Source organism: Conger conger, chromosome 4 (genome assembly GCF_963514075.1).
Source record: "Conger conger chromosome 4, fConCon1.1, whole genome shotgun sequence".
NCBI classification, from domain to species: domain Eukaryota; kingdom Metazoa; phylum Chordata; class Actinopteri; order Anguilliformes; family Congridae; genus Conger; species Conger conger.
This window is the reverse complement of record NC_083763.1, coordinates 71,465,986-71,483,598: the sequence shown is the minus strand read 5'-3', so window position 1 is coordinate 71,483,598 and position 17,613 is coordinate 71,465,986. Positions and strand designations below refer to the sequence as shown.

Sequence of the window (17,613 nt, the reverse complement as noted above, 5' to 3'; positions counted from 1 at the left end):
GACACACACACGCACACACACACACACACACACACACACACACATACATACACACAGACACACACAGACACACACAGACACACACATACACACACACACACATACACACATGGATACGGATACACACACACACACACACACACACACAGACACAGACAGACACACACATACATACACACAGACACACACAGACACACACAGACACACACAGACACACACACACACACACACACACACACACACACACACACACACACACATACATACACACACACACACAGACACACACACACACACACACACACACACACACACAGACACAGACACACAGAGATAGACAAACACAGAGACACACAGACACACACACACACAGACAGCCCCACACAGAGACACACAGACACATAGACACACACAGACACACACAGACACACACAGACACACACAGACACACACAGACACACACAGACACACACACAGAGACACAAAGACGCAGAGACAGACACACAGACACAGAGAGACACACAGCACTGTTAACACTGCCATATGCAGGACTGGAGCATTTCACTTTTACACTTCCTGCTGAAACAGGACATGCCTTTTTCAGACCCGACATATCTCAGAGGCCATGAGTTCTGATCTTTATTTCTGACCATTCTCTCTCCTGTTCTCCGCTGCGAGTCTCTCTGTATTTCACCTGGAACCAGGGAACACAAGTCCCCTGGCCTCCAGATGAGACATGTCGGGTCTCAAAGTCCATATTTGTTAACAGCAGAAGCAGGGAATAAAATCACATCCCTACCTGCACAACGGCCTTAGCAACAGAGCACAAGTCTAACGATAACAGCTGAACCACATAAAGGAAACGGCCGTTATCAGGAAGCGGTCCGATCGATGCTAATTACCAAGACGATTTACAACATCAACAGTAAAGAGTTGGCAGTGATGACATCACCCCGCTAATCCATCAGGGAAAGCTGCGTACACACACCTTGATAGCAAGTCCCAGTTAAGGCACTTGCATGGACTGGCATCCAGAGACTGGCAAGTTAGCCAGCAACAAGCTCCTCTGTCGCCAATTTAAACGGAGTGGATTTGCACAAACACAGCTGGGGTTAACGGCAAAGCAGGAGACACAGACACACAGACACACATTGCGTCCTTCTGCAGTAATTGGCTCTTCACAGAGGTGATGCGAGAATCACCGTGGAAGTTACTGAGTAACTTGACTGATTACATGCGGCGTTTGGCTCAAGGTTGCAGCAGCAGATAGGGAAAGGAGAGCGTGTGCCTTGCCTTCGCCACTCAGGCTCATTCCTCATGATAAATGCAGAGGTTATATTCACATAGATATGACTGCAACTGTACTTACAGTCACAGAATGACCCACTTCAGCAATGACATCCGCTTTTATCACTTTGTCTACTTCAAAGAGATTATAAAGAAGATGGATTTACAGATTCAAGGCCTTCTGTAGCCTTTATGAAGGACAACTCAAATCCCTAAAAATACGCCGCAGATAGCTGTAATTTTCAGAACTAAAACTATTCCTTTGAGTAAGACAAATTAGTAGCATTTATTTGCTGGGTGAGCTATCCCTTTACAAATTATATACCTTAATTAAACAAATGTAATGTAATGCAAGAAAACTAACTCAACTAACTCAGGGACACCTTTCAGAGTGATGCACTCTGGGATGCCTTTCAGAGTGATGCACTCTGGGACGCCTTTCAGAGTGGTGCACTCTGGGACGCCTTTCAGAGTGGTGCACTCTGGGACGCCTTTCAGAGTGGTGCACTCTGGGACGCCTTTCAGAGTGGTGCACTCTGGGACGCCTTTCAGAGTGGTGCACTCTGGGATAGCAGGGAGGGACAGGGAAACACATGCCAGGGTTGTGAAGGCAGTTATGGGGCAGAAAGGCAGTTATGGGGCAGAGACAGATGAACACAAGAGTGGGTTTGACCATACAGTCTCCAGCAAGCCACCACTTTCACATCCCTGGACTGAATCCCATTTAGAGGCGATTCAATTTGCTCCAAAAAGTCATTTAATTCACATGTGCCTGTCCCGTGTAATTGTTAGGCGCAGATACGCTCACTTGGGCTTTTAATTTTACTCTCACGAAACCAAAGGGAGAGAAAATAGAAGAGAAAGCGTGCAGAACAGTTTGGCTCAAGCGATTCCCATCAGGCAGAAAAACAAACAGTTGTACGTCCTGGCTCCCGCGTACCACAATGTTTGTTTTGTGCTGACAGTACTCTTTCAACAATAAGCGCATTTCTCCTCAACACACACACAGGGTCAACAGCAGCAGGGACTGGGCTAAAAATAAGGCACCACAGACACAGCTCTGGAGTGGCCGAAGCTTCCTGTAGATGGCGGCATCAGTTCCTTCATCACATTAGAGGCATTCCTTATCCAGCTTCATCCAGAGCCAAATACAACACGAGGTGCATACCCATAACCAGGGACAAGTGGCAGAAGTGAGCACACAGATAAGAGCCTGGGCCCTGTGGGGCAGGGGCCTCAAGCTCCAGGCAGTCGTGGTTTCCTCTCAATCAGCAGCCCAATTCAGGCCTCGAGAACGAGGCGTGTGGATACTTTAGCCGATCAACGACTTAAAATTAACCACTGGTGCCGGGAACATCCTGAAAACCAGCAGACACTGCGGCCCTCCAGGACTGGAGTTAAACCTGCAGACACTGCAGCCCTCCAGGACCGGAGTTAAACCTGCAGACACTGCGGCCCTCCAGGACCGGAGTTTGGCACCTGTGCCGTAGATTAACTATTGAAAGAAATGAACCAAAGAAAAGCGGCGGTGCTTAGCGTAGCGTGGCGCGATTAGCTTCGCCGGACTCACCCTCCTCCAGGTCGTTGCGGGCGGCCGCCTCCAGCAGGGTGACGTTTTCGGGGAAGGCCACCCTGCGGGCCTTGGCCCCCCCCGACCTCTTGTTGCCCTTGGCGACGGCGGCCTTGTTGCCGCGGGCGCTGTCCTTCTCCATCTGCGCCCAGCCCTTCAGCTGCTGCGCGCGGCGCTTCTGCGCGTGCCGGAGCCGCTCGGTGGCGGTCAGCCGGGCCACGGTGCCCATCTCGGCCAGGAGCTCGCCGTGCTCGGCCATGCCCCAGAACCCCGGCCCAAAACCCCGCTCCCCGCTCCCCGCTCGCTCTCAGTCCGCCCCCTCACACAGAGCTCATCCCCCAAACGGGGGGCCGCCTGGCCCGGCTCCGCCTGCTCCGACCCGGGTAAATAAAGGCGGGCTGGAGACCAGATATCAGCCAATGGGGGGGCGGGGGCGGATTGGTTGGCACGGTGACAGTCTTTCCCAACCGGACAGTTGAGGGGGGCCGCGGAGGCGACAACCCAAAGAAACGCGACAAAGATAATCCAGAGAGGTCCGCTCTGTCAACAGGACACGCGTGCAGTCCAGCAGCCCTGTAAACACACGCACACGCACACACACACACTCACTCGCTCACTCACTCACTCACTCACGCACACACCGGCTCTAACACGCACAGCAGTTCTCGCCCCTGTCCTCCGGAAACGTTTGAGCCAGCGCTTAAATGAGATCCCCCGGGACGGCCTCTCTCCCGCAGAGGCAGGACGGTCCAGGACTGGGACTCCGCTCCTCTCTCAGGGACTCCATGGCCGCTCCATGGAGAGGGGGGGGGGGGGGGGGCAGGAAAGCAGGGCGTGGCAGTGTGAGCGTCCCTCCTCACTGGCCGCGGGGGCGGCGCGCATCCAGGGCGCCCTCCCTGAGAGCACTGAGGTGTGGGGACTCGGCCGGTGCGGAAGTCATGGCGGGGTTTGGGTTATTTTTGTACTTTTTATTATTCGATCAGTTTGGAGAGTCAGGGTGCTGAGTGACAAGTGGAATCAAAAGGAGACGATACTCTCTGCACACCGCAGAGTGCTCATGGCCTTCACAGAAAGAGAACCCAAACACGAGTAGTGCCCTCAAAGCCGACTGGTCAGTGGAACGATGCCCGTTTTGTCTCGGGTTGTTGGCGGAGACCGGAGCGTCTGCAGTTCCCCCTGAAAACCTGCAACAGAGAGACAGAGACATCTTACCCTGTTATCAATGGAAAACAGAGGAAGTTATTCTGTAAAAAACGGAATCTGTGTGTGTGTGTGTGTGTGTGTGAGACTGTACGCACATGTGAGTGTTTGGATGTATGCATCTGGGTGTGTGTGTGTGTGTGTGTGTGAGTGAGTGTGCGTGTGTGGTGTTTGGATGTATGCATCTGGGTGTGTGTGTGTGTGCGTGTGTGTGTGTGTGTGCGTGCGTGTGTGGTGTTTGGATGTATGTAAATGGGTGTGTGTGACAGAAAGATAGGAGGTGTAAAGTTACACTGGGGGTAGGTCAGCCCTCTCTCCCTCCCTCTCTCTCTCCCTCCCTCCCTCCCTCTTTCTATCTCTCTCTGAATCTCCTGCACTCTCCCCAGCCTCCCTCGCTCTGCTCCCTCATCTCTCTCTACCCTCTCCCTCCCTCTCTCTCCCTCCCTCTCCCTCCCTCTCCCTCTCTCTCCCTCCCCCTCTCTCCCCCTCTCCCTCCCTCTCTCTCCCTCTCCCTCCCTCTCCCTCCCTCTCTCTCCTTCTCTCTACCTTCTCTCTCCCTCTCTCTCCCTCTCCCTCCCTCTCTCCCTCTCTCCTCCTCCTTCTGAAAGTGCAACTGAAGAGCGGAAACCGGAGCCTGGCCGCTTTCATTAATGATTGACAGCTGCAGCACCTCGGCCCGCTAACAGGCATCAGCAACCAGACCGCGGGACCTCGCCAGGCCCCGGGGCCCGAGACCACACGCACGCGCGTGCACGCAAACAACACCGCAAATAAACGGCCGGGGGTGGGAGGCAGGGGCAGCCCCGTACGTAGGGCGGTTCCTGTTCATCTGCGAGCGTATTCCTCCGCCTCTCTCTCCAGGCACCTCATCCATTATTCAGCCCTCCAGGCGAGCGCCCTGGGACGGCCTGCGCCGCCCGCCAATCCCCTCCGCCGGGGGAGGGGGGGGGCGGCGTCCGGGGCAGCCTGTAGCCTAGCGGCTAAGGTGCGCGACCGGGACCCGGAGGGTTGCTGGTTCAAGCCCCGGTGTAGCCACGATAAGATCCTCATAGCTGTAGGGGCCCTTGCACAAGGCCAATATCCCCACATTGCTCCGGGGGGGAGGATTGTGTGCAAGTCGCTTTGGATAAAAGAATCAGCTAAAGAACACATTATTTATTCATTTATTTATGACCTGTGGGAATATCCAACTGAAAACATTTGCAGTGATACACACTTCAATATTAATTACATTTTCTGTTTTACTGCACGACATATAGCACTTTAATAAGCTCCCGACGGACTGCTTGTATGACGATCATAAGGCAAACTGCATATTTTCTTGAGAAACCATAAAGTTATGGTTCAGAGTATACATTAAGCTATAAATTACAGCTAGAGCAATGCTGGTCAAACAAGTATTGTGACATGGCAACAATAGCAATACTGCTTGTACAAAAGGATCTTTGTGCAACAATGGATTCAATAACAAGATACGAGTATGGAGATAAAAATACCATTCAGTGTGTGGTTTCTTGAAAGGCATCTGGTTTCAGGAAGAAGGCTTACAGTCTGACTCCAGAACTGATACAGAGGAGAGACTGGTACACACACACACCACTCATAACACACACACATACACATACACACACACACTCATAACACACACACACACACACACACACACACACACACACACACACTCATAACACACACACATACACATACACACACACACACACACACACACACACACACACACACACCACTCATAACACACACACATACACCTACACACACACACTCATAACACACACACACACACACACACACACACACACACACAACACACACTCATAACACACACACACACACACACACACACACACACACACACACACACACACCACTCATAACACACACACACACTCACCACTCAACACACACACATACACACACCACTCATAACACACGCATGCATGCGTGTACACACACACCACTCATGACACGCATGCGTGTGTACTCAGACACACTCGCACGCACTCGCACACACTCAACAGGCAATGACATCATCAAAAAGATTTTACTGCCAGATTCTAAACGTTTCGAGTCACTACAGTGCACACCCACTTCAAATATTTTTGTTTAACATTTTAACTTTTTTTTTTTTTTCCCCCATTATTCAGTCCCTCACAGATTTGTGTTATCACGTGACACACAGCGAGAGTTAGCAGGAGTGTAACGCGCTGGACTCTTGACCCGTTAAATGTGGGAGAAGGCTTTGATTCAGAGCCGGCGGGCCGGCGTCGATTTTGCATAACGACCTTCGCTCACAGAACCGGTTCCCCGCCGCTGAGACCCGCACCGTGTGAACGGAGAGCGGCGTGGCCGCGGGGCAGACGTGCAGACGGCAGGCCCCGGCAGGCCCCGTAGTCAAACAGGGCCACCTCCAAAAACTGGCTTCAGTGAGCATGCTCCGTTTCCAAAAGGCCCCGTAGTCAAACAGGGCCACCTCCAAAAACTGGCTTCAGTGAGCATGCTCCTATAGGAGTCCAAGGGGCCGGTAAGCGTAAGCGACACTATCACCATATCTGGAAATACAGAGGCCAGATCACAAGGGATTAACAGAACTTCAAGGCACTGCCGCCAGCGTGGTGCCCGCGTGGCTTCATGAAATACAGGCAGCCCTTAAACGTGCGCTATCAAAGTTCTCCACTGAGTTTATGGTCGGTGGCTGAACGGCGAGGAGCCGGCTCAGTTCGATTCTGCTCGATAGCGAAGGCCATAAAGAGCTCTAGACAGCAGAGAGTGATGACTCACGGGCGGGTCAATGGAGGCAAAGTTAATGGGCCAACGGCAGAAACGGTCAGCCGTCCACTGCAAATTCGCTGTGTCCGCAGCTATATCTGCGGATTTTTATCCCACTAAATATGGTATTGGTCTAAAATCCCGTTATCGGTCAGGTTCCCGTAGCTAAATACGCTAGGTGAGCAGGTGCTAAACACCTGGAGTTATTCTGCATGCAGGCCCACAGGGCAAGGCTTCTTTAAAAGGGCAACCACAGAGGAAACTTGCAGAGGGCCTACAACCACATCCTACAACCTACAATCACTGATCTGCAATATATAAATATCTTTTTTATGGTTATACATTTTTTTACACAGTACTAACAGCAAATATGCCCATTGTGACATCACCAGGCTAGGGTTCCAGTGATGCTCCACTGTACATCCAACTGCACTGAACAACAGTGCACAACAATATGAAAAACTGAGAACATCTTGGGTGTGTCCTGCCATTATAACACGAATATGATATCCGTGTATATAACACGACGACGTTCATCTTCTGCCGTTCCTATTTTAGGTCTCGCGTTGCTTAAACACAGACACAGGAACACCCGCAGCAGGTAATCAGTACCTGAGTCTTAAGCACAGCTGAACCAATCAGGTCCCGGGGGATCAGATGTGTCCGTGGCTGATATATAATCTCAGGCAAGCTGTGTGGCACAGGCCTGGCCCCAGCTCATAACCTCCCCCGGCCCAGCTCATAACCTCCCCCGGCCCGGCTCATAACCTCCCCCAGCCCGGCTCATAACCTCCCCCAGCACAGCTCATAACTTTAACCAGCCCGGCTCATAACCTCCCCCAGCCCGGCTCATAACCTCCCCCAGCCCGGCTCATAACCTCCCCCAGCCCGGCTCATAACCTCCCCCAGTGCAGCTCATAACCTCCCCCAGTGCAGCTCATAACCTCCCCCAGCCCGGCTCATAACCTCCCCCAGCCCGGCTCATAACCTCCCCCAGCACAGCGACAATGGCTCAGGTGCTAAGAGCGGTCGTCTGGCAGTCGGAGGGCTGCCGGTTCAAATCCCACCCTGGGGGTGTTCTTGAGCAAGACTCCTAACCCCCAAATGCTCCTGACGAGCTGGTTGCTACCTTGCATGGCAGCCAATCGCCGTCGGTGTGTGAGTGTGTGTATGAATGGGTGAATGAGAAGCATCAATTGTAGAGCGCTTTGGATAAAGGCGCTATATAAATGCTAACCATTTACCATTTACCAGCTCATAACCTCCCCAGAGACCTGGTCACAGCTCATACGCTCCCCCAGCCCAGCTCTGTGTGGCAGGGAGCTGGGGTTACACAGTCACCGATAACATCGCACTCCTCAGAGCGATGTGCAGGGCAAGAGGGGGTGAACTTTGACCCCTGATCCACCCGCCTGGAGGGGTACAGTGAGCTAACGGCCGAACCACCGCCTCCCCAAACACAGTGCAGGAGAGCCTGCAATGTCCGCTGTAACGGGGTGTGTGAGTGTGTGAGTGAGTGAGTGAGTGAGTGAATGAGAGTGAGTGAGAGAGTGTGTGTGAGTGTGCATGTGTGTGTGCGTGTGTGTGTGTGTGTGTAAGAGAGAGTGTGTGTGTGTGTGTGTGTGTGTGTGTGTGAGTGTGTGTGAGAGAGAGTGAGTGTGTGCGCATGTGTGTGAGTGTGTGCATTTGAGTGTGCATGTGTGTGCGTGTGTGTGTGTGTGTGTGTGAATGTGTACACATGTGCATGTGAGTGTGTGCATTTGAGTGTGCATGTGTGACTGTGAGTGTGTTTGAGTGTGCAAGACGTTCCTTTAAAGGCAGTTAAACTGTTCCCTTTAAAGATGCGTTGATGACTCAGAGAGTTGATAATAGATCACACTTGGGATAAGCGTGGAGACATGTTTATCTCTGTACAACAGACCTGAACTGCTGCCGGGAGGAAAGTGAAACAGTAGCCCTGACCTCCTTAAGACGCACTCCCGTTTCCATGGAACTCTGTGGCTGCACGCACAGCATCAAGACGCCACATCAAACTCCACTAAGCTGAGCGAAAGCCCCGTGAACATTCAGACAGTGCCATGAAGCCCTTTGCTAGTGCATGCGGGGAAGATGCGATCAGCCACACTCCGACTCCATCAGCCACACTACGACTCCATCAGCCGCACTACGACTCCATCAGCCGCACTCCGACTCCATCAGCCACACTACGACTCCATCAGCCACACTCCGACTCCATCAGCCGCACTACGACTCCATCAGCCGCACTACGACTCCATCAGCCGCACTACGACTCCATCAGCCGCACTACGACTCCATCAGCCACACTACGACTCCATCAGCCGCACTACGACTCCATCAGCCACACTACGACTCCATCAGCCACACTACGACTCCATCAGCCACACTACGACTCCATCAGCCGCACTACGACTCCATCAGCCGCACTACGACTCCATCAGCCACACTCCGATGGCTAGTGATACTCAGAGAAAGGGTGTGAGCTTCAACATTCAACAGCATTAACAAAAAAGGTGTGGTTAATTCACCATGACAGACTAGCACATAGCTACAGCACTGTACAATTTACAGCAGAACATTACACAACAATACCACACACTGTATAAGATCAAGTGCTTGCTCTTAGCTGCTCTGTAGTATAGATTTCTCAACAGAAATGTCAAAACGACCGGCGAGACCAGTCCATACAAAGGTGATTCTCGTGCTTGTGATTCCCCCCCCCGTTTCTGAACTGTAATCCCGTCTCTATGGGTTACGCTCTCTGCTTTCAGCCTGTGACAAAAAAAACAGAAACACAAAAGGAAGACCGGCCCGCCTGTTCTCTTTTCACAGAAAACGACACAAAAGACAGTTTAACTACAGAGGCAGGCCGCGGTGTACGAAACATCAAACAGCACACTCACCTCAGCAAGAGTAGTGTGACACCACACTCAATCACCCCATTCGGCACTACATTTACTTTGGATGTTACGTGTTCAGATAACCTGTTTTTGCAGACTGCTCCTACACAGAAAGACCTTCATTTATTAAAAGCCGTTCCGGGGCAGAGTAGCGGTTACTTTTTCAAAATATCTTTGCCTGTTTTTTTCCATTACTGTTAAAAGTTAGAGTGAGCAGAGCAGCCAGTATAGAGGTCGACTGTGTCATGTTGTGAACTGGACACAGGTACTGTGCAGTTACCCTGTGCAGCACTGGCCAGCAGGCTAAAGAACTACAAACTTCAGCAGGCTATGGAACTACAGTTCCCATGCAGCCAGCATCACATTCCCCTTCCCACTACACTAATACAAACACCACGAAACTCTCCCCCAACACAAGCGCATGCAGGCAAACAGAACCCAAAAGCTTTTTCTCCACACATCTCATCCCATATCATTAAAAACACACCACTAGCACCCCCCATCTCTCTCTCATGCCAACACACCTCCACTACACCAATACACACATAATTACCCCCACCCACAAACACACAAAAATACACCCTGCTCTGCCCCGAACGTACACAGAACCACCCAGTCCCAATTTATTCACTCACCCACTTTTTCTCTCCTTCCCTTATTCGCTCCCCCGCTCCTCAAACTGGAGACATAAACTACCATTCAGACTTGGACCAAAACTAAAAAAAACTCACACCACACCCACCGCTGCCAAATTACAGCACACAGGTCGGCACATGAAGCCCTGCTTTCTATAAATAAGAGGGGGGGGGGGGGGGGTAGGAGGGCTTAGAAAAATAAGAATAATTTACAGTTCCTGTACACTGGGGGGGGTGGCTCCCCTGTGAACGGCAGAGGATGCTCATATAGGCCTCTGCAGTTTTCTTTCCAGACTGTGCAGCCAGTTCAACAGCAGAATGCTTTTTGATTAAAAATAAATAAATGAAAAAAGGGTTTTTGATATAATGTGTCAGATTAAATCAAATGGCTCCAAGTCTCTTTCTCTTTGTTGTAGTCTTAGCACTTGAAATTGTAGTTTTTCCATCGCACTTGTCCCTGGTCTGCACTTTGTTGTACGTGACTAAGTGGAGAAGAGCGTCTGTCAAATGCCTGTAATGTAATGAACCCACATCAAGCGCGGGGGCACACAACCCTGGTCCTCGAGTGCCAGCGACGGTCCTGGTTTTGCTCAATCCAAACCTATAGCTACATAACTGGGAGTCCTTTGAATTAGCTGTAATTCATCAGGACTTATTGAATGCAGGTGATCGTGTTCTGGAGCACTCGGTGTTTTACCACTGAGAATATTCAGCCTCAGACTTTTAAATCACCCATCAATCCTCTTTTGATCGAGCTCAGATGGAACAAAAACCCGAAACCGGCACTAGCACTCCTACCCCTGTCCAGTTCACACAACTCCCAACACCACATTATCACTGAGTGACATTACTAAAGCAGACGCTCCTATCCAGAGACACGTACCGCAGTGGTGAACATCACTAGAGTTACTCTCGGGAGCACACAAATCACACCGAGAGAATGTCAACAGTGTGTATTGTGACAAAAGGACGAACAGCAGGACCGATAGCCATGTTCACATATCACAAAGCAGGACTACTGAGTTCACAGGGTAAGCTCTGGAAGGGCTGCGGGTATTACTCAGTTTTGCCGTGAGCAGAGCACTGTGTTGGGCAGATGAGTCACCCAGGGTGGGCCTGCAAGCCAGTCTCACAGAGGACTTCTCAGCCCAACACACGATTACACCTTTCTCCAAAAAAAAAAAAAACCTCCCGCCTCGTTTGCACTTGCCGGGTCCCAGTTTAATTTTGTGTTTTTTTTTGTTTTTTTTTTTTGTGCGAAAACGCCCCATTCCGCTCGCAACGAGTCACGTATTTGCGCAGGGCTTTTGGAAAAACAGCCGTCAGGGAGTTAGCCGTATGAAAGGTCCAGTGTGTCCAGGCTACACTGCGGCAGCTGCTGTGTGCTGTGCCGGGCGTCCAGCAACACCAACGTCTGCGACACAGATTCACCCGGGGGGGGTGGGGGGGAAACATTTACATTACATCGATACACGCGCTGTATTTGCTTACGACAAGCCGCAGTGAGTTCAGAGCATCAGGGGGCACGGACTGTTCCGGGCCTTTCCGGGGCCTCCTTTCATTCACGCCCAGGCGGAGACGGACCGGCGGGGGCACTACTGAAAACAGCCAGCGCTGTGGGTTCTTTTGATTATATTCCGTCACCAATTGAACAATTAATCAAACACGACAGAGGAAAGCACACGCAACACAGCCAAGCCGTAGGCACGGCGACAACGCTGACTCAACTGCCGTTTGGGGGGGGGGGGGCTACTGCTTGAAACCCCGCCAAGTAGTCTAACCCCCGGCCCCCCCGCCCCGTACCCCAGATCTGAAATGCTTTAGTAGACAATTAGGACACAAAGCGGAGAGAGTGACTGGGCTCACACAAGCCGAGGCGCTAAGCCTGGTCATGTGCACCGGGTCCGGCATTAGTCACAACACGGCCAAAAGCACTCGGGCATTCTCTCTCTCTCTGAGACACAGAGAAGGAGAGATGGAGAGAGAGAGAGAGAGTGGGGGAGGGAGAGACAGAGAGAGAGAAAGAGAGGGGACAGAGTTCATTTTAATTGACGAGGGGGAATGCTGCTGCTATGAAGGTCAGCAAGCGCCGTTTTTTTTTATTTTGTTTTCTCAGAGAATGTGCCGTGTCATTTCCTGTTTGAAAATTTCTTAGGCAAAATAATCCCAATAAAAACAATCTTGTACCAGTGACTTGAGCCCTTGAGAAGTGGCACAGACTGTGAAATGAGAAAGGAACGGAGGAAGAGAGATGGAGAGAGGGAGAGGGTGGCCTGTATTGTAGTGGTTGAGGTAAATGACTGGGACACACAAGGTTGGTGGTTCTAATCCTGGTGTAGCTACAATAAGATCCACACAGATCATCCGTTGGGCCCTTGAGCAAGGCCCTTAACCCTGCATTGCTCCAGGGGAGGATTGTCTTCTACCTAGTCTAATCAACTGTACCTTGCTCTTGATAAGAACGTCTGCCAAATGCCAATAATGTAATGTAATGTAAAGTAAAGGAGGGCCAAGAAGGGGAAAGAAGGAAAGAAAGGAAGAGGGAGGTTAAAGAAAGAGTAGAGGGAGGAGTGGATGAAGACCGAATGGAACTGGGGAGAAAAAACATGCACAGGCACACGCACACGCACACATATGCACACTCACACGCCTTGCGTGGCAGCCAATCGCCATTGGTGTGTGAATGGGTGAATGAGAAGCATCAATTGTACGATATAAATGCCAACCATTAACACTCACGCTCACACTAAAACTCACAGGAAGGATGACACAGGCCAATCCCTAAATAGACATCTGCCACAGGCACTTCAGGAAACAAACCAATACAGCTCTGAACAAGTGGGACACATGCATCCGACACACAGTACAAAGGGCCATGATCCTCACTCAAAGCCTCAGGCACTCCTCTCACACACACAGCCTCTCACAGTGACACACTTACCTCTCACACACAGTGACACACTCACTCCTCACACACAGAGACACACTTACCTCTCACACACAGTGACACACTCACTCCTCACACACAGTGACACACTTACCTCTCACACACACAGCCTCTCAGTGACACACTTACCTCTCTCACACACAGCCTCTCAGTGACACACTTACCTCTCACACACACAGCCTCACAGTGACACACTTCCCTTACACACACAGTGACACACTTCCCTTACACACACAGTGACACACTTACCTCTCACACACACAGTGACACACTTACCTCTCACACACACAGCCTCTCACACAGAGACACACTTACCTCTCACACACACAGCCTCTCACACACAGCCTCTCACACACAGCCTCTCAGTGACACACTTACCTCTCACACACACAGCCTCACAGTGACACACTTCCCTTACACACACAGTGACACACTTACCTCTCACACACACAGTGACACACTTACCTCTCACACACACAGTGACACACTTACCTCTCACACACACAGTGACACACTTACCTCTCACACACACAGCCTCTCACAGTGACACACTTACCTCTCACACACACAGTGACACTCTCACACAGTGACACACTTACCTCTCACACACACAGCCTCTCACAGTGACACACTTACCTCACACACACAGTGACACACTCACTCCTCAGACACACACAGAGACACACTTACCTCTCACCCACAGCCTCTCACACAGTGACACACTCACTCCTCTGACACACACACCGACACACTCACTCCTCAGACACGCAACACGCTGCCTGAAGCACAAGCCAGTATAAGACCTCACATGGCTGGGGTGTTTGTGAGACACAAACATTCCCTAATCTGAGAATCTTGTTATCCAGGTCTCACACCGTTACTCGTTATACTGAATGGTCTTATGTTCTCTCACACGGTGAACTCCCTCTGGATAAGTACTGCTAAATAAATGCAAGTAATTCTGTACAGAGACTTTCTGCATGAGTGTCAGGCCATCTCCATTACAGAATCTGATCATTACAAATATATCTAATACATACACCGCTTGAACTGGAGACACATTTCATAGTCCACATTTAATACCATGACAAACAAAATACCAAAGGATTATTCTCATTGTGGTCCTCTGGGTTCTGCATCCAACAAGGCACAAATGGCAATACAAAAAGGCAACAACAAGAATAATATCTTGAATAATATCTTGGCCCTATAGTGAAAATAAGCAGGCATCCACACTGAACCGTCCAAAATAAAGGCCTAATGCAGAGGACCAACAGTTCCTCCCCAAAAAAAAAAAAACCTTTAGACCAGCTCTGAATACCATTACAGTGTGCATACTTCATATGGCTGTGACATTTCACATATGTATTCCTCTTTAACTCCAGGTCAGAGACCCCATTCCAAAGACTGCCGGGAGCCTTGTTCAATAATCTGATTGTCTAGGGGCAGGAGCGTACTAAGAGTTAAGGAACTGGGCTTGAACATCACAGGTTATTGATTGGGGTGCTCGCTGATATTACGCAAAACATCCAACTGTATAAATTAATTGTATGTAAAAATGCTATCTGTGGATATTGATTTGGGGTACCAGCTAATTGACAAAATGCAAGGTGACGTTTCAAATCAGAACGGCGTTCTTCCTGTTGAAAAACTCAGAAATGCTGACATTGACAGAACTCGCCCGACACACTTGCGTGTTCATCTCTTCAGAGAGAGCGAGCACGGTTTTATTGGGTTAGGACTACCCGTAAACCAATGAGGCCGCTACAGCATACCGGGCCCGATAAAGCGGACTGTGCCGCGATTGTGTTGCAATGCAGTCCAGCAATCTCCTTAATCAGAGATAGCATGCGCTAAGCTTTGTGTGCATTGCGATTACAATAACCCCTACTTCAGTTTGGGACTTCGAATTTGCCCCGACTGTTACTATTACGCGAGGCGCTCTCGAAGACAGGATGCAAGCACAAGCAATTCCAGTCACTTTAAGCATTTCATACGAACTGCATTTTCTCATTGCTTTGTATCTATATAATATTTATATGTACAACTAATTACACTTTCAACATTTTCAAATCAGCCGTCCACAGCCTACGGCAATTACATTATTTTAACTTCGAAACTCTTTTTCGTAATATTTTCGTATTTAGAAAATGTAAAATTTGTAAATGCATATAAAATGTTACCTTGCGTTGTGCTGTGCTGTACATTCACTCAGCTAGTGGAGATTATCCGTATATTTAACAATGCTATGCTATTCATAGCCATTAGCCAGATCCACCTGTTGAATGGAAGTTAGCTTGCTAGCTAGCTAGGTGCAACTGTCACCGACAGGCGCGATAACGTCCGTAATGCTGATCATTCTGTAACTTACCTAACTACTATATAACTGTACCTAATTATACGAGTAATGTGTAGGTATAATATTTGGATTTCAAACATCTACTTTTAGGCAAGGTAGCAAGACTCCGCTTTAGAGCTAGAGCGCATCCAGGTGTTGGACAACTAGCTTAGCCAACTAGCGAGGTAGCCACATTAGCTTGTCCAGTTAATACGGTGTGCGACAAGAGTGTAAAAAGCAGGCAACAAAAATACAAATTTACTTTTTTTGCTCAGTGAAAGCATTTCCAGGGCCATTTTCATATAATGTAGCTGCTTGGTTAGGTAATGCTACTGTACTTACTGCAACCTGTTTGTCATTGACTGTCGGCATATCGCGAATTACCTGCGCATCCAATTCATTCGCTAGCTAACTAGCTAAACTAGCATAGTCCGAGCACTGTTCTCTGGCCGTTACACTAACGACCACACACATCGATTGTCTCGTTTCTCAAAGTTAAAACATGTCTATGTTAAAGTGTATTTATCTTACCTGTTGAATCAACGAAGTGTGACACCAAGCGGGTCACCCATCTCCGTGTTGTGTGCCCCGATTAAACCTCACTTTGCTGGATCAGCTGCTTTCTATCCCCCAGCTAGCAAGGTTTCTCTCTGGGGAAATGCTTCTCCATAACAACCGCTGCATTTTTTTCCGAATGAATTTCTGACGGCATAAAGCAGTAATCCACAGGGTGGCGCTAGTGTGCAACAAGTAATTTCCACAACGACTTCTTTTTTACATTGACGGAAGGTGGTTAATTTACGCAGTTAGAATGCAACTTGCTATTTTGATTAACTATGAAGAATAGCAGTCACATTATAGAATTATGTCTCCCGTAGCAGATATCCAGGTGCACAACTGTGCTTTGTAAACGTTCCTCGAAGTTACTTCCTGCGGAATAAGTGCTCCGAAAGTACAACAAAGGTTTTCTAGAATTTTTCAGCGATATGGTATCTAAAACTTGAAATACGACAGACTTGGTATGCAGGCAAGGTGTGGTGTGTTATCTTTAGGTGTTTGAAAAGAACTGCTGGAACTAACTTGTATCTCCTGATGTTGATACAGGCTCCGTTCATACAATGGTGGGGCTACTGTTTCAGAAGAACGCTGACCGACAAGAGATTAACTTTCGTTGGAAATCAAATCTTTATATTTTTTAATGTAGGCCTTGACTAAATTGTCAAATGTTTTGATGTACAGGAAACAGTTCACTATATCTTAATTCACCTGTATTTAACTATATTGTAAGTTAAATATTGCAAGATAAGGACTAGGCTATTATGGCAAATATTCCAATAGAAGACATTAAATGTCTGCCATCCGTCTTCACCAAAACAGAAGCCGACTGACATTTATGTGCCTACTTTTTAACATTTGTTGTGTGTCAGAGATGGTTTGACATTTCCCTGCCAAGCCAAACAATCCTAAATAACATCTTTTTTTCATGAAAGGAATGGAGTAATCTTTGAATTCAAAGATAATTTACAGCAGGGCTGTGCAGAGTCCTGCTGATATCATTACCATTATTATCATTATTAAGAGCGGTTGCCTGGCATTCGGAAACAAAACTCCTCTTTCACCCAGCTGGCCAATGTCCTGTATTACAGACCTCATAAATGTGTCCTTTAATTAGATTTACTTTTAGCCATTTTAGGAGATGCTTTTATCCAGTGCTACATATACAGACTGCAATGCAATCAATTTCTACAGCTGGATATCTTTACTGAAGCTATTCAGGTTAAGTAGCTGACTCAAAGGTACAATGGTGGTGCTGCTGGGGACTGAACCCATGGCCTTTGAGTTACAAGCCCAGTTACATTACAGGACTGTGCGAAAGTCTTAGGCACCTGTATAACATTCTGTACAGATAAGATTCTTTCAAAAATAATTCA

The 17,613-nt window shown here is 49.0% G+C and overlaps 1 protein-coding gene across 1 annotated transcript in view; it reads right to left on the bottom strand.

The window, feature by feature from the left end:
* ppp1r16a (protein phosphatase 1, regulatory subunit 16A) overlaps positions 1-3,116 on the bottom strand; it is a 10,158-nt gene extending 7,042 nt beyond the window's left edge. The window contains exon 1 of the mRNA XM_061240339.1: positions 2,858-3,116. Within this exon, the coding sequence (XP_061096323.1) occupies positions 2,858-3,116 (259 nt within the window). The remainder of the gene's footprint in view (positions 1-2,857) is intronic.
* Between the last annotated feature and the right edge of the window lie 14,497 nt (positions 3,117-17,613).